Source organism: Pseudoliparis swirei, chromosome 9 (genome assembly GCF_029220125.1).
Source record: "Pseudoliparis swirei isolate HS2019 ecotype Mariana Trench chromosome 9, NWPU_hadal_v1, whole genome shotgun sequence".
In the NCBI taxonomy this organism is placed as follows: Eukaryota; Metazoa; Chordata; class Actinopteri; order Perciformes; family Liparidae; genus Pseudoliparis; species Pseudoliparis swirei.
This window is the reverse complement of record NC_079396.1, coordinates 25,541,221-25,559,098: the sequence shown is the minus strand read 5'-3', so window position 1 is coordinate 25,559,098 and position 17,878 is coordinate 25,541,221. Positions and strand designations below refer to the sequence as shown.

At 44.2% G+C, this 17,878-nt stretch overlaps 2 protein-coding genes across 2 annotated transcripts; one reads left to right on the top strand and one right to left on the bottom strand.

Annotated features, from left to right (window-relative positions):
• The first annotated feature begins 767 nt into the window (after nucleotides 1-767).
• wdr46 (WD repeat domain 46) lies at nucleotides 768-10,324 on the top strand. The gene is made up of 14 exons (XM_056423788.1): nucleotides 768-836; nucleotides 1,058-1,222; nucleotides 3,661-3,741; nucleotides 3,831-3,943; nucleotides 4,061-4,148; nucleotides 4,480-4,541; nucleotides 4,763-4,867; nucleotides 4,976-5,126; nucleotides 6,115-6,350; nucleotides 7,467-7,620; nucleotides 8,592-8,739; nucleotides 8,865-9,055; nucleotides 9,136-9,249; nucleotides 9,876-10,324. Exons 1-14 carry the CDS (start codon nucleotides 780-782, stop codon nucleotides 9,993-9,995), a joined length of 1,785 nt encoding a protein of 594 aa, XP_056279763.1. The 5' UTR covers nucleotides 768-779; the 3' UTR covers nucleotides 9,996-10,324.
• Nucleotides 10,325-11,348: 1,024 nt separating this feature from the next.
• Nucleotides 11,349-13,948, bottom strand: b3galt4 (UDP-Gal:betaGlcNAc beta 1,3-galactosyltransferase, polypeptide 4). The gene has a single exon (XM_056423789.1). It carries the CDS (start codon nucleotides 13,242-13,244, stop codon nucleotides 12,129-12,131), a length of 1,116 nt encoding a protein of 371 aa, XP_056279764.1. The 5' UTR covers nucleotides 13,245-13,948; the 3' UTR covers nucleotides 11,349-12,128.
• Between the last annotated feature and the right edge of the window lie 3,930 nt (nucleotides 13,949-17,878).

Genomic DNA, 17,878 nt, shown 5'->3' with positions numbered 1-17,878 from the left:
CAATTTGATCCAATAATTCCCACAGACATTTCTACCACAGGACGGCCCTAATATGCCAACAAAGTACAAAATCGCATCTAGAAATTTGGTATAGATTTGTACTTCAAGTTATCAAAAGATTCAGATTCAGATTCAATTGTATTGTCATTGCAGAGTTCAAGTACTGAGACAACGAAATGTAGTGAGCATCTGACCAGAGTATGAGAATACTTTGACAATCTTATCAACAATAAATCAACATAGGCCTTTTTATGCTTATCGCAAATGTTGTAACAAGAAACTACTGTACAAATATACCAAAGACATGTTTTAAGTGATTCATGAGCACTTTTGCTCATATTTTTTAAATTATGTTTTATAATCTTCAATATTGTAAAACGTCTGTGTACTTTACATTTGTATGTAAAATAAATGGATACATATCTGCTTATATGGTTAATATACGAAATAAACGGATCTTAAAATATATTTTTTATCTGTATTGAACTAAAAAGTCCAGTACTGGTTTGCCTACTTTTTTGTTGTGCTCATGCCACTGAAAGTATTTGATAAAGCTAGAAAGTGGACCTTGATTTGAAATTGTTTAGTTAAATAAATGTTTCTAATACAAACAAAAACCTCACTAACAAAATAAGTATGAAGGCAGAGGAATATGATGTATTCATAAAATGTCAAAAGTACTATTTCCGGGTTTATTCAACGTTTAAAATACACCGAGCAACAGGAAGTGACGCATTCAGAAGCGACGTCGCCGGAAGTAAAAAACGTATACAACAAAGATGGCGTCTCCCGGCGGCCAAGCGTTGACTGTTACACACGTGGAGAAAAAGAAGAAGGTAATCACGATTAAATCATTATGAAGAGTGTTTTAACTGTCGGCGTCAACAGCCGAGAGACACGAGCACGGCGCTTTTCAAACTGACGCAGACTACGTCGCGTTAGCTTTGCGAGCGTCACGTAGCTAGCTCACGCGAGCGGCGCGCGTGCACGGGGCGCCGTTTCTGGGCACACATTCACTCGGCTCTTGTTTTCAAAGTTATTTTCTCCTCTTCAACAGCCTCCCGCTCGTTACTGGGAGGATCCTCCTCCTCCGCAGCAGCAAGAGGGGAAAGATGAAAACAAAGTGAGGAAAGACGGAGAGCAGACCGAGCGACAGACACCGAAAGCAAAGAAAAGAAAAGAAAATGAAGATCAAGGAGATGGAAAACAATTTATATCAGGGGTGAGTGAATGGAAGTGCTTGTTTGTGTCTGTCATGCTGCTAACATTAAATGTCTAATATATATACACATGTGTGTATATATATGTGTATATTTATTTATATATATATATATATATATATGTGTATATATATATTATTTTTAATAAGATGCATGCATATATAATATATATATATATATGCATCCTCATTTTATGTGTATAAATACTAATTAAATATATATATTAAAGATGTATATATTTGCATCCTTAATAAATATTTATTTATATATATATCCTTACATTTCGGTGCAGTATAAAGTTAAAAAAACGTGCATACATGAAAGAACGTGGGAATCTACTGGCTAATGGTACGGTTCAGTCTATTTCTGTTGCATATGGACGTGTGTGTGTGTACAACATCAAACCTGAAGTACGCATGTGTGTGTCAAGGTTGTTTGGAAGGAGTAATTTTCTGAATTCAACAGTTTGATAAAATATTTTCCCATTTTTGCTTTTGCTGAAGTAACTTTTTATCATCTTGTTCCAGCTCTTCATTCAGTCACTACATTTACGTCGAGTGAGACTTGTGTTTTTTTCTTTGGATGCTCGATTCAATCAATTGGAAATATACATTTCCAATGCAGTATATTATTAATCTGAATCAAATTATCATATTACATGTGTAACTGTGAAATGGATGGATGGATGGATGGATGGATACTTTATTAATCCCGAGGGAAATTTAGGTAGAAAAGGACAATACATAGGAGAATATAAGTGATATAAATAGTATAATCTGTGCAATGGGCTAGTAAAAAGATTAAAAGATGGACAGTGGGATAGAAAAAATAAAGAGCTGCAGGGCTCCAGACTAACTTTTTTTACTAGGAGCACAGTGGCCCCTAACTTAAAATTTTAGCGCAGCAAAAAAAAATTTAGGGCACAGGTTTTTCCTGGTCATACGGGGGTCGTGCTCCCCCAAAAAAATGTTTTTGCAGCTTACGCCACCATCTATTATCTGGCAAGTCGAGCTTGAGTGAGTGATCAGCAGCTGGCCGGGAATCTCCGGTCGGTCATCAACGGCTCGCTCGACAGAGCGCGAGCGCCGCGAGCGCCGACATGTTCTTGTGATGCGCGGCGCACGGTGAGCCACACTCACCACCCCCCACCCATTGATTGAATGCATTTAGAAAGCAGTTTCTCTCTTAGGAACGGATCAAAATAAATATTACTATGCAGCACGGTCTCTTTTCAATACCATCTAGGGTATGATGATGTGATGATTAGAGATGCTTGTTTGATTGCTTTAGGGGATTTCAGATATTTGGGAAATGAAATGATCTATAAAGATACAAAATCAGTTCATTGTTTACTTTTATATGTTCGTGTATGATTTGTCGACATCTTATTTCTTCCTAAACTTATCAAAATCCTCGGCGCTCCTGATCGGCTGAGTTGACCCAGAGATTCAACTCGGGGACGGGGGGCCGCGCTCGGTGGTGAGATCCCCCGTGGACCCTCTCACCTGCGGCCCTCGCCCTCGTTGTGTCTCCCTCTTTTCACATCACATTAGCCCCTCTCACACACAGGCCTGCCTTCTTCTTTCGTCTCCTTTCTTCTTCTTCTGGTTGTAAGCAACAAATATATTTAATAACAAAAAAGAAATCTGCTAATTTACTCGCGCATCGCGCGAGTTGATGAAAAAATTTCACTGTGTGTGTAATTTTAGGGGCAAAATCGACCATTTTGTCGCAGTCTGCAGATAAGTCCATCTCCTCCCTCTGTGTGTGTTGTACACAGTCGTATGCCCTGGGGACAAAGGACTTCCTCAGCCTGTCCGATGACTCCGCCACTGATGTGAGGCAGTCCAGTTCCATGCCAACAACAGCACCTGCCCTTCTCACCAGCCTGTCGGTCGCCTGCATCCAGCACACCACAGCATAAAAGGGCGCTGGCAACAACAGACTGGAATGCGTAGGAGTTTGCTGCAGACATTGAAGGACCTCAGCCTCTTCTTATAGATGGCATCTATGTTGTCCACCACCATCTCCTTGGTCTTGGTGGCGTTCAGCTGCAGGTGGTTCTGCCCACACCACTGCACAAAGTTGTCCACTCCTGTCCATCCGCAGAGTCATCAGAGAACTTGGGATGTGTGCGACTCCGTGTTGTAGGTGAAGTCTGATGTTGAGGAGCGCCGGTGCTGCACAACACAGTCTCAGACACGCAGTCTTTCAGCCTGACAAACTGTGGTCTCTACTTGGCTCGTGTTGTCTTAAGAGCGTTCCACTGAATGTTGTGGTGCATCCCTTTGAACTGTGAAGCGGGCGTTGCAGCCAAAAGATGATATTTAATCTGTACTCTGATGTGGATATTGCATTGATGCATCTTCCGGCTCAACATTAATTGACCCTCATCTTAATGTTTCACAAAATAAATCCAGTGCGTTTCTTCTGATCTCAGAAATCGGATCGTTTCCCCGGGCCTGCTCCTATTCCAGAGGACAGGCTACAGAAGTTCAAGAGGAAAGAGAAAATGAAGAAGGTAAGCTCCCCACTGCGTCTCTTTTTAAATATGTCTAGTAAATGCGTGGAGTCGACACGCGTCTCAATCCCCTTTTTTTCTTGTTGCAGCCTCGCCGCCAGCATTACAAGCTGCAGGACATGATCGCTCGCTCGGAAGAAAACTCCGAAATGAGCCAGAAGCAAGCGGCTCGTCTGGACCTCCTGCTCCCAGAGGATGCTGGGTATTTCTAAATGTTGTCTGGCCGCGCCGCGTCACGGTGTCCGACGTGACAGAGATTAAATGATGACGAATGCCTCTAAGATATTGCTGGTGGCGACGTGATTTCTTCTGATCTCAGGTTCCTAGAAGGCGATGAAGACGAGGACACCTGTACGATCTCTCAGGAGGACATCGCCGAGTCTGTCGACATAACAGCCAAGACGAAGGTGGGACTCTCGTGTAGATCTAGAGAGATGTCTCTTCTGACATTTAATTACTGGGCTCTTTAAACCTTTTTTTTTATTGTCGAATGTTTATTTTAAACGTTGATTTGTACCCAGTTTATTTTCTGTTCTTATTAGGAGATACTATTTGGGGATTTAGCTTTTCGAATCCAGAGGGGTTTAATTCCTGTTTTTAGATCATTTTTTTAAAAAGAGCAATTGTAGAAAACAAGTAAACTGCAGTTTGTGTGGAACAAGACTTTTTATTCTATATATTTAAAAGGTGTTTTGTCTTTTATTTATTAATTAGTTTCTTCCTCTCTCTCTGCTTCAGCATTTTGATCTGAAACTGTCTCAGTTTGGACCATATCGAGTGGATTACAGCAAGACTGGCCGGTCAGTATCTCTCCATCCTCGTACAAACCCTGTGTGACGGCTTTGTCTTCAGCTTTGCTTCCAGACCTACAAATATGAGTCGGTCCGGCTTATTTTAAAGCTATAAACTCCAAAAAACCGCTTTCACAAACAGCTTTAACTTCATGTCGCTCGACAAGAGAGTCCATCGCGTAGAATTATTGATTTAAACGTTTGAATTGTGTGTGTTTTTTCCGCTTCAGTCAAGTGCTGCTCGGCGGGCGCAGGGGCCACGTGGCGTGCATCGACTGGCAGTCCAAAGAGCTCACGTGCGAGATCAACGTGATGGAGACCGTCAATGACGTGAAGTGAGTCATCCGCCAAGCGCCGCTTTGCGCATTTCCATCGCGCTTCACCTTCCGGGAAAAATGTGAATGTAAATCATCCTAAACACACACGTGTGTGTTTTGGTGCAGGTGGCTCCACAGCGAGGCCATGTATGCCGTGGCTCAGAAGAAGTGGCTGCACATCTACGACGCCAAAGGAATCGAGCTGCACTGCATCCGCAAGTTCAACGACGTCCTCCGCATGCAGTTCCTCCCCTACCACTTCCTGCTCGCCACAGCGGTGGGTTCCCTTTAAAACCGTCTGTACACGATGTGATGGATGTTTATTATGACGCTATTAACGCAATAGCAATGCCGTAATTTGTCACAAACCTTGACGTGATGAATCTTTTTCTTCTTCTTTTGGTTAAAAGTTCATTTTTCCTATAAACTAACAAGATAAAGAGGACCGTTGTTGCCATAGTTGCACACAAACAGTCGGCTAAGGCGACAAGTGTAAACAATATCCAGTTAACACGATATGAGTTTCCAAAACTATCCAGAAGACGTGTTTTCAAAGCCTGACACTGTGGCGCCCCCTTCAGGCGAAGTGGAGACATTTTACTATCACTGAAATACTTAGATACTGAAGAGAACTTTTCAGGCGAGTTATAAGCGGAGTCATTTTCTATGATTTCTTCAGGACTGGAGATGGGAAAAAACACATTAGATACAAAAAAATAAACCTTTTTGGAGCAAAAACTGTTATTTACAGACTTATTGGAAATATTTGAAACATTCCTACTGGAATTTGATTCTTCAAATGGTACATAGTAATATGATATTCCTTTATTTGTCCCACAGTGGGGAAATTTCAAATATAATATTATATAATATTAATAATCAAAAATTAATTATCAAAAAATTTAATTAATTTTAAATATTTTTTTATTTTAAATTAAATATTAAATTAATTATCAAAAATAATATTATATAATATTAATATTATAATAATATTAGTGTAGCCTGGCCTTTTTTGCTGCAATTGTGCCGTAAAACAAGGTTTAAACGGAATGGAACTACAAAAAAAATTAAAAACAACCTTTGGGTGAATGACACAAATATATTTTTAGTAATATTTTTGTTAGAAATGGGCAAATTTAATTTTCAACAGCACACGTATCCCAGGCCCACCCGCTGTGGTTGGGGCTCGGACCCCAAGTTCAGGAACCGCTGATCCTTTAACAACCGACTTCCCTCCAGCTCTGACCAAACCTTCCCGTCTTCAGAGCGCGACCAGTTTCCTGCAGTACCTGGATGTGTCCGTGGGGAAGGAGGTGGCCGCCATCTGCACCAAGACGGGCCGGCTGGACGTGATGTGCCAGAACCCCCACAACGCCGTCATCCACCTGGGCCACGCCAACGGCACGGTGACCCTCTGGACGCCCAATCAGAAAGAGGCCCTCGTCAAGATGCTGTGTCACCACGGCGGCGTGCGCTCCATCGCTGTGGACAAGACGGGAACGTAAGTCACCGTAAAAAAACAAACACGTTGCTCTCATGTAGGAAAACGGGCATTTTGGATTTGTTCAGGATGAAGGAAGCTGTGCATAATTATATATAGATTGTTTTGGGGGAAATGGCCTCCGGCCAGCTGCTGGCGGCTCCCACGCAGGGTGTTACCTGCTCATCAGGTAACTAATTAACTTCCATACAACTTTTGTACCGTAGGCACGACGAAGGGAGCATTTTTGTGACTCTCACTGAGGCGCGGTCACCCGCCAGTAGAAAGTCCATAAATAATAATTAACTTAAATAGGGGCTATTGTCAGGATTGATATGGATTGGCAGATTCAATGCGAGGTCACAGTCAATAAAAAGCTATTTCTCTGCGTTGATCAACAAGTTCTTTTTCTCTTTTTATGTTTTATCCAAATACAAAATGTAATATCTTTATTTATATATATATATATCCTTTTTTTATAGAATATTGCCGTGTTTCTTTGATAGTTCTGATGAGACAGATGGATGTAATCCAACTTTTTAGATTAGATCTGAGGGAGCAAACGTGCATCACCTGAGCTAGTTCAGATTAAAAGAAAAGAGTAAACCCGGCTGCCTCATATGTGGTGCATGAATAATTCTAAAAATTCCATTTCCTGTCCTTGTGAAACATCGCGTCTGTGGACTTTACGCCACGCGTCTCGAAACCCGGACGTCATCTCGTTGAAGGGATTTTTTTTTTTACCTCGTCAGCTTTCAAATCAGTACAACCGATGTTTATGATTTGATTGTGGACTTTGGCACAATGTTCTCCGGGGCTCTAGCCTCTTATTTTTGCTTTGTTAACTAATTGAATACTTGTTTTTATTGAACGCCGTATTTTTTGTTTTAATGACTACAAAAATACTACATGTTCCTCATTAAGGCAGCGTTCCATTGTCATGGCCTGTACATTATACTTATTGCCTGTGTCCCCCAGGAAGGACAGTGGGTGGTTGAAATTTCCCAACTTGTCAAAGAAATCCATAAACGATTAACCGCTTTATTTATCGGGTTCAATAACTTTTTTTGCTCCCCCTAAACTGCAGTTCCCCCAGCGTCCACCAGAGAGCAATCTGTTGTGTGTTCTCCTCTGCAGATACATGGTGACATCTGGAATGGATAAGAAGCTGAAGGTGTACGACATTAGGACCTTCAAGCCCCTCAAGTCCTACTTCTTGCCCGCTGGAGCTTCCTGTTTGTCCCTGAGCCAGAGGGGACTGCTGTCTGCGGCCACGGGCGACATTGTTCAGGTCACTATTTCCTCCTCGCTGCCCGAGTCGGGGTTTGACGCAACACTAGTTTTTAACGATCGGCTCACAGGAAGTGGTGCATTCCAAGAGCCGAGTGAACACAGCTGCATATTTACCACGATCAGCAAATGCACATCGTTTGGCGGAAGAAGTGTCGATCCGAGAAGCACTTTGATTATATAATATTAAAGAAAACGCATTATTATTATTATCTTTAATTATTTATTTATTTATACAGTCGACCTGCTGTATTCATTTTTTTTTTGCTTCTTTTTTTTTTTTATCATTAAGATCAACATTTTCCTTCTCAGAGAAACTAGTACAATTTCAGAATTTATTTAATTAAAAAAATATTTATATTTCTCCTATTTTTCCCCTTTTTTATCTGAGAATGAACTCGTCTATCGGAGTCCATCCCCAACACGTTACACACCTGAGGGAGGCGTTATGTCCAGAGTCCTATTCACATTCAAATGTTTCCTTTTTGAGCCGACTGTTGAAACGCTCAACACAACTTTGCTACATTTTCTCCGAGTCACGTAGAAAATGTAGCGAATGTAGGTGGGACGACTACACTTGTATCGAATAATGTTGGATCAGCTGGCGTGTTTGGGTCAAGTTAACGTGGCGGCGTGCTAGTTTTGCCTCCATTTTTAATTTCGTGGTCAGTTTTTAAAGCATATATATCTTAATATTTCATTTTTTTAGACTGCATGTCTTTTTTCAACCTAGAGGAACGTATAAGTTTGTGTGTGTGACATGATAATAACGATACTTTAAACGTATACAGTGCTTTACCAGCTAGAATGTGACTTCATGGAAATAGAAAAAAAGAATAAAAATAAGCTGGCCGTTTGCACATTTCCTATATTTAAACGACCCGTGACGATGCGTCTCTCTTTGCGTCTCGGGGTGTTTTTCTCTTTTCTTTCTGCCCTCTTGTCTCCTCATCCGAGTCCGTCTCCCTGCAGGTGTACAGAGACGTGTGGAGCGCCCCGGTGACGAAGCCCTACATGGCTCACAGGGTTCAAAAGACTGTGTGGGGGACGCACTTCTGCCCCTTCGAGGACGTCCTCGGGGTGGGGCACGGAGACGGCTTCACCAGCATGCTCGTCCCAGGTCCGGCTCCATTGGAACACTTTTGACCAATTTGCCGCATGGCCTCTTTCCTTCTTTCAGTTTTCTGTTCTCATTTGCATTTGGCCCCGTTGTCCATCGCCCGTCTGCCTCGTTTACCTTCACAGGTGCGGGAGAGCCGAACATCGACGGCCTGGATGCAAATCCGTACCGCAGTGCGAAGCAGAGACAGGAGTGGGAGGTCAAGGCGCTGCTGGAGAAGGTCCAGCCAGAGCTCATCAGCCTGGACCCCACCGAGCTGGGGATGGTGGACCGCGCCGCCGCCGATGTGAAGCACCAGGACCGGGTCCAAGCTCTGGTGAGTGTCTTTATATTAGGAAACCCAATGTGTGCGTGTGTGTGTGTGTTCTCCTAACAACATTTGTTTCGTCTTCCCAGGGATTCGACCCACTTGCTACAGAGAAATTTGTTCCCAAGTATAAGAAAAAGGGTCGCAGTTCGTCCGGCAATGTTGAAAGGCGCAAGAGACAAGTCGCTCATGAGGACCAGAGGGTAAGTAATCCACAATATAGTGTGTGTGTATATATATATATATACTGTACCGTTCAGAAGTTTGGAGTCACTTAGTTATGTCCTTATTTTTCAAAGCCACTGTTTTCATTAATGAAGATAACATTAAATGAATCATAAATACTCTCTACATAGTTAATGTGGTAAATGACTATTCTCTGGTGTGTAATGAAGTCTCTACAGAGGTGTGTAGAGGCCCATCTCCAGTGTTCTAGTGGTACATTGTGTTATCGCCTTAGAAGACTAACGGAGGGGTAGAAAACCCTTTTTACGTGAGCGCAGCTGAAAACAGTTATGCTGGTGAGAGAAGCTATACAACTGGCCTTCCTTTGAGCCACAAGAAGAACAACATAAATATTTACAATACAAATAATTATTTATGTCCTTGTCAATGTCTTGACTTTATTTTATATTCATTTTGCAATTCTTCTGATAAATAAAATGTTAAAGAGTTTTTACGGAAAACACAAAATTGTCTGGGTGTCCCCAAACCTTTGAACGGTCGTGTATTTTTAAGTGATGGATTGTGATGTTTCTTGTTATCTCGTCAGTGTTTGGCTCATCTCTCTCTCTCTTTCTGTCTCTCTCTCGCGACTTATTTACCTCAGGATGATATCCGGAAAACTGCGGAGGACCGAGTGAAGATTGAAAAAGAGAGGAAGAAGAAGGAGACGAAGGAGGCGGTGTTATCGAGCCAGAAGTCTGCTCTGGACAGATTCAAAAAGTAGACGAGGAGAACCCTTTGTGCGGCCCGAAAAGGCCCCGTGACATCCTGTGGGCTTTGAACTTCATTATAAAGGACACACACATGTTTTCAGACATGTCTCTCCACCGAGGGAACGAGAGACGCTGATATTCTCAGACTGTTGGTGAAGACTCGTTCCAGTGGCGCTACATGGTCTGTGATCGATGTTTGAGTGCATTGAGTGAGCAATTCTGCTTTTAATGCCTGCAGCGCTTCCTGTCGTCACGGCGATGCGAGGAAGTGATCCAGAGTTGGTGTTGAGTTGTTTCTTTTTCCCTCTGCTGATAAACAAACACACTTTTTACAAATGTTTGTCCTTGTCCAACGGAGCCATGTAATGCTTTTGGTGACTAGTACAATGTTTTATATAGTCAGTGTTATTTAATACTCCACACGTGCTCGTACTTTTGGACACCGGTTCACATGGAACTGGTCTAGGAGCGACTTTCTGAACGGGTTGCATTCCTCCAAGAAAATTCATCGGGCATATTTTGGGAGCTGCCGATGATGATAACAATGACAACAAGAAGAGGTGCCACCGTTTGACAGATTACAGTTTGGCGTCTGCAGCTATTGAGCGTAATGTCACAGGTTCTTCCACATACCAACCCTGAACTGGTTTCCAGTCTGACGCAATGACTCCGGTAAGTGGCTCCAGGCACTCCTTGTGCCTCTGGGGGAGATTTAAGATGAACTTCCTGATGATGGAGGACAGTTTGTTGTGCCACTAGAAGCATAACATACTGATGTTCTTTGAAAAGGCCGAGCAGTTTTAGAGCCGAAAACGTGCAACTTTATTCCACGCCATTTTTGCTTGCTAGATTCCTTTTATGTGGTAGAGACGTCTGCCCTTGGCTCCGGGACTCAAAGGGCACTTGGCTTGCGATCAAAGCGTCTTTAGAAGTTAATAAATCAAATGCACATATTGTTCTTCAGCCACAGCGTTCGCGTGAAAGCGATCGTCTTATCTCGAGTAACCGGGTCACGAGTCCTATAAAGAGGTAATGGCCTCAGCGCCATGGAGTTTAACTATTATTGGTAATGAAGGCAACTGACAACGAACCAATAAAACATTGACAAATAGCTCATTGATTATCACGATAAGAGAAATGAAATAAAATGTTTATGTTTGGTTGCAACGTGTCGTGCAAAGGAGAACAGAGAGTCGCCCACATCCTCTTTCTGGTGTCGACCCGGATAATAAAACGCTACGCGCCGTGTCGTGTGCAGCCGTCTGACACGCTGTGAGACGGAAGAAAAGGACAGTAACGGAAACTGTGAAACAAAGCAAACCTGTATGCAAAAAACTAAACAAAGGACTTCAGGCAGACGGAGCCGGTGTGACACGGAGCGCTTTATTTGTGACGACACTTCATTCAAACGTGTTCAAACGCATCTTTCTCGACACATTGTGCACTCTCAATTTACACGCTGTCGTGTCATTCACGCTCTACTTAATCCCACCGGCACAGATAAAGGTAATAAATATGTAATAAATACTCTGTAGGCTTCTGTAGCTGTCAGTCACCTCGGTTGAAGTTTTTCGAGCCTCCAAAATGATTTTTTAAAAACTCAAATTAATAGCGGGCTGCACTTATCCTAATGTCATTCTTATTGTTACTGAAAAAACACAATGCTTAGAGTTCCTCTGTGTTTGTTCTATTAAAAGGTTTCGGCGAATATATATTTATACGTATAATTCCCCCCCGCTGGGTGCATGAAGCCTGTGTTTCATATATCTATTGTACTATTTGCAGCATCATGCACTTAGGAGTCGTAATAGACTAACATCTACTGGACCTGCACGGCTGGATGGACTGCAGGTGTTGCATGTGTGTGTGTGTGTGTGTGTGTGTGTGTATTACTCATAAGTGGCTGTTTTTCCTCACTGGATCAATGTTGATCTACCATAAGTGTAATAATGAAAGAAAAGACTCGATCATATTTTCTGCACACAAAAAAGAAGAAAAAACAAACAAAACGTAAGTGTTTATAAAAAAATAAAGCTCTATAAATAAATAAATAGAGGGACATTTCACAGCCTGAAGAGCACTTAGTGCTGTTCACAGTATTTGAAGCTTCGCACTGAGTCCAGGTCTCTCCCCCCCCCCCCCCATCACAAGCCTTGCTCCAGGCCCAGCGCGCTCCCGATCATCGACCTGACCTTGCAGAGCCCCAGAGAGGCGCGCCGGCCCAGCCACGAGCAAGGCAGCGACGTGTGGACGCCGGCCCAGTAGTGCAGCATCTCCCTGGGCGGCACGTGGTGGACGGACACCATGGCCTGGTAGCAGCAGTGGCCGTACGGCACGCCGGGGCCCCCGGAGAAGAGCGGGCAGTGCGAGGGCAGCACTCCGGCGGTGCGCGCGCACAGGCCCACGAACACGTCCTCGGGGGGCAGAGGCGTGGACAGCGGCGACGCCGAGGCCGCCAGGGAGATCTTCAGCAGCGCGGAGCGGGACAGCACGTAGGCCGTGCCGCTGCAGTAGTCCGGGAACACGGAAGGAGGGTAGGCCCCCGAGGGGAGGTAGTGCTTGCTGTCCGGGTCGCGGTCCGGGGCCACGTGGAGGTGCACCCTGCCCAGGTACAGGTCTCCCTGTTCGTAGGGGTTCCGGCTCTTGTTCAGGAAGTGCAGCAGGGCGCTGGGGTTGAACAGGACGTCGTCGTCCACTTTGGCCATGAAGTGAGCCTGAGGGCAGAACCGGCGGGCCCAGCCCAGCATGGACAGGGTCTTCAGGGTGAGGTTGGAGTAGGAGTCCAGGAAACGGCCCTGGATCAGGTCCCCTCGCTCCCTGGCCTCCTCTATCAGGAGCTTGGCCAGGCCGGGGTCAGATGCCACGCCCACCATGAAGAGGGTCATGACCCGCAGGCCCCTCACCTCCACCTCCCCTGCCCAGGTGTCCCTGATGGCCTGGCGCGCCCTCTGGTTGGCGGGCGCCGAGACCACCATGGTGATGAGGTACGGCTTGGCGCGCTGGCACACCAGCGGGCTGGGCATGAGCAGGAACTCCTCGGGCCGGGTCGGGGGCACGCTCTGCGGGGGGATGATGCCCGCGTGCGGCTCCACCGCCGTGTTCATGCCGATGGAGGTGACCCATGACTCGATGAGGTCCACGAAGAGCAGCGCCAGCAGGGCCGCGGTCGCAGCCGCCGCGCACAGATAGGGAACGACGCCGAGCCGGCCGCCTCGCTTGCCAAACCGGGGCTTACATCCCAAGAGTCTGCGTCCGACCATGACGCGCGACCTCCACGACCGGCCGCAGTTCGCCAGAGGCTATATACACACAACTCGCCCGTAATCGGCTCACCGGCCCTCATAAACGTCCCGCACGGTTAACATCCCGGCACCATCACTGCAAAGGCTCCTCCGGCTCTTGATGTCCTTTTGTGCGGCTCCTCTGCGCGGGCGTGTGGGGTAACGCGCCGCGGCAGCAGTGGCAGCAGCGGCGGTTGCGGTAGCGGCAGCCTGGATGGATGGAGCGGCGTCGGGGTGGAGGATGCGGTAAAGGAAGCTGGTGCTCTGGTGTTGTTGCTGCAGCTCTCGGTCCCGTCCTCTTTGTGTGTGTGTGTGTGTGCGCGCGCGCGCGTGCGTGTGTGTGTGTGTGTGTGCGCGCGCGCGTGTGTGTGTGTGTGTGTCTCCAACCAACGCGGGATATGCAGCTGCGCAAATGAAGCGGGTCGATTCGGCCGCAGCTGCTGGCGCCCCGATTGTTTACAACGTGACGCTGGAGCTGCTCAGAGGTCGGTTGCCTCATCAGAAGAGGAAGAAGAAGAGAGAGATGTGCCAAAACGCACCGGACGTATACACACTCCGTGTGGGAGGTGGGGCTTTCATGAGCACTTTCGTTTTCCGGTCATCAATCCGAGTGCACCCATATAAGCTCATATACATATACTTACACATATTAATTATTAAAATAAATATTACTCTTACTTATTTAAGCCTATGTTGGACTGCGGGCTGATTGCATTTGATCGAAATCTTATTTACACAATATACGCATCAGATTCCGATATAGAGCTGCACTCAAAAAAATAAATTGTTGGTGTTGTAAATTATACTTAATTAATTGGTATATATTCTACATTGTATTAATACGTTTCACTGATTACTAGACTTTATTAAGTAAAAGTTACACATTTTAATCATACAATAAATTAACTCTGCGGGAAGAGTAAATGTTACTCCCCAATTTCTCATACTGTTTACATGTTTTATAATGACTGAACATAAACTGAAAAAGGTAAGTAAATTTTAATTAATCTAAACATCTATCGCGTTTGAATCAATCGACGCGCGCAATTCGCATTCAAGGCGGCAACGCGACGAGACGAGACGTTGGAGGAGACGTTGGACGAGACGTTGGAGGAGAGCTTCATGCCAGAACAAGTAAGTCGTCTCTACGTTTTTGAAAATATATGGTCCTTGTTACGCGTGTGAGAGAGAAAGACGTTTGCGAGCCGCAATATTCCAACAGCTGCCGGCTTTATGTTAGTAACGCTCGGTACATTGTTTGAACATACTGAAATAAGACTGAAACATGCTAGCTATGACAGCGCTGTGTGAGCTAATGTTTGCTGTCTGGTTCTCTGTCGGTTTCATTCAGTGGCGGCTGGTGACATTCTTTTTGTTGGGCGGCGCGGTTTAAATAGCACTCGACAATGAGAAGAAACAAGGCTTTGAGTAGAATATTGCAGAGCTGCCAACTCTCACGGTTTGACCGTGTGACACACGCTTTTGCATGTTTTCACACGCTCTCACGCCACACAACCAATTTCTCACGGCAAAAGAAATTCTGATTTTGGGCCGAGGCGCGTTGGTTCCTTTTCAAACTCCGCGACGATAGATGGCGCTAAGGAGCGCATCTGTAAACCTATTCGCTGCATACACATCCTATTTACCCCAAAGAGTCCCGGAGTCAGCAACAGAAGAAGATTTTCAAACAGACACAACGAGCAGAGACTACGGTGTGTTAATGCAGGGCTCTCAAGTGTCACGCATTGAGCGTGACAGTCACACATTTAGGTCTTACGTCACGCACTCCCGCCACACATCGTATTTCTCACGCTGAAAAAACTCTGCTATTTAATGTTTTAATGTGCCGCAGCGCGCAAACATGAGCCGCGCTGCCCTCACCGTGGAGGAATCAAGCGCTCCCCTGGAGTTCTGCTGTGAGGTCCCACTTATCAGCCAATCAAAAAAAAGAAATGGGCTACACAATAGCCAATCAGAAAATAACCTATCTGGGTAAGATTTAATCCAGCAACCAATGAAAATAAAGCATCCTGGATAGATATGTCACTCTTGCCCATCTTCAAAACTTAAGAGCCCTGTTAATGACATGTGGTTCAATTAAGTACTCACTCTCTTAAACTTTACATCTTGAAATAATTCGGTGTGTTTGTGCGTGTGATTTTGTGTGGTGATGTAAACTCAGCTGTCATAACAAGCAGTAGGAGAGCACCTTGTTAACCTCTTGGTATCCTGCATGCTCAACACATCATAGCATTGTTTGTTAAGGCTGCCCACATAGCATTTATCACTTTATTTACAGGCCTAGGAAAAGGACCCTCTCAAAAAATTTCCAAACAGCACTTTGACCAAGTAAGATGTATTTTAAAGAATTTAACATAAAGACAGGACATTTGTGCAATAGAATTAGGCATGTTTTTGTAAATGAGAGTAGAGTTATTAAAAAACGTTTTAATTCTTTACGGTAGCAAAGATGTCTCGTAAAAGACCTTTGCCAGGCCAGAATGCAGGGTACAACATGGGTACAACATGGGTACAATGCCACATTAATTCAAATGTCCTGATATTATACCCACCAACGTGTGTGGCTGCGTGCGCGGCAAAATGTTGGTCACCCCCGACAAAATCTCACTCCAAGGTTTTTTGAAAAGTTGGCAGCTCTGTATTGTAAAAAACAAAGCTTTATTTCAAGAAAACACCGTGCTCAACTGACTCCTGCTCGGTCGGAAGTGCAACTGAAGCCTCGCCATCGAGACACAACTCATGGAGTAGATGGTGGTGTTCGCCGTACTCTTTCCTTTCTTTTTTTAAATATCTTGAACCCAAAATCAACGGTTGGTTGCGCACGCAGGTCCGCTCCAGGTACACCGCGCTGTTTGGCCCGGCAGGTTTTTGACAAGACGTTTTTGGTGCGGCTGTACACGCACACGCACACGCACGTTTGGCCAGCGCCCGTAAAGGGGGCGGGGCTTCTCTCAGTGATGATGAGTGGCGATATATTATTTGTAGTCACATTTAACTCAAGTGGTTGTTGACAGGGGCTTACTCCTACTCTGTTGCTTCTATGTTCCTCCACACTCCATGCTTCCATAAATGAGTCTTGCTTTCACTGTTTCTGCAGATGTATGCAGTTCATTTTGCATGAACAAGGGGTTCAGTATTGACAACATATTTATCTATTCACAGAACCAAAGCATTGGGATGAAACGAGAAACTATTATCCGCAGCCTTATCCTGTACCTTGGTGAGAAAGAGGAGGCGTTATTTGAAGACTGCCTGGTAAGTTTTTTAAATTGATTTATTCATTTTATTGTATCAAAGTTTGTGTAATGTTTAATTAGCTGTTAGTTAATTAATATGTGGATACCATTGTCTAAATTCTTATTGTATGTTATATACAGGTGGACAGCCAGTGATGCATCTCAACACATCGTGAGGATCGTGGTTGTCCGTGGCACCGATGGAGAAGATCCCGTTGACGTATCGATCCTCCTTGAAGGCAAGGAGATGTTGGCGGGATGCGATTTATTTACTAAAAGACTGGTTTTAAGCATCGTACAAGGGTTATTGGCACGGTGACAATTTTCTCTTGTGAATGTTTTGGAGGGGATTCCCCCCACGACCTCAAAGTCTTACATTTAGGTAAGATATAATAGATGTAATATAAAGCAGGAGGGTTATATCTGAGAGACAATTGGGAGGTCAAGGGTCAGTCTGCAGAGTATGCGTGCATGTGTATATGTGTGTGTGTGTCTCTGCCTGTGTGTGTGTGTCTCTGCCTGTGTGTATGTATGTGTCAGAGTGTGTGTCTGTGTGTCTCTGCCTGTGTGTGTGTACGTATGTGAGTGTCTATGTATTTCTGTCAGTGTGTGTGTGTGTATGCCTTTTATATTGTATTGTTTGAATAAATATAGACGTTTTATACTACTTACGCTTAACAGATAAATCTGACATTTATTTTGAAAGGTTAAAAGGAAGTGCACTTTGTTTTAGGTTAAAATGCGAACTTTATGGTGTAGATTACGGACAGATGCGCATTTTATAACAAGTTTAATAGTTGATTTGACCCGTATGGGACTGACTCTGTTAAGGTGGTGATGAGGTGTTGATAGTTTACGAGTTTTAATAAATGTATTGTCACCTAAAGAAAGAAAATAAAGGAGAGTCACCAGCAGTAAGTCTTCACGCCAATTCATATGATCCGTTACAACGCTTATTGCTGTCATAATACGCAGGCGAAACATATAAAATAATAATAAATAAGACTAGAGGACGCTTTTTCCAATTCATAACAGAATTGTAGAAAAGAGAGATAACAAACGGCAAAGATACGTTGATCAGAGACGTATTTGTAATACGTCAAATACAAACGTAATCTGGAGAGAAATACGTTTCAGTCAAACGTAACTGCAAATTGAATTTTAGGTCTGGGGGAACGTAATTTTTGTGATGCAGGGTTGCATAAATGTACACAGACTGTAAATGTTCAGCAGCTGTTTCAACATGCATGTTGGTGTTGTGTCAAGTTAGGCACCAGTTCTGTCACTTGATTGCAGATTAAAACAAATGTTTATATATTTGTATTTTATTTTTCTTTATTATCCTAAGTGTGAATT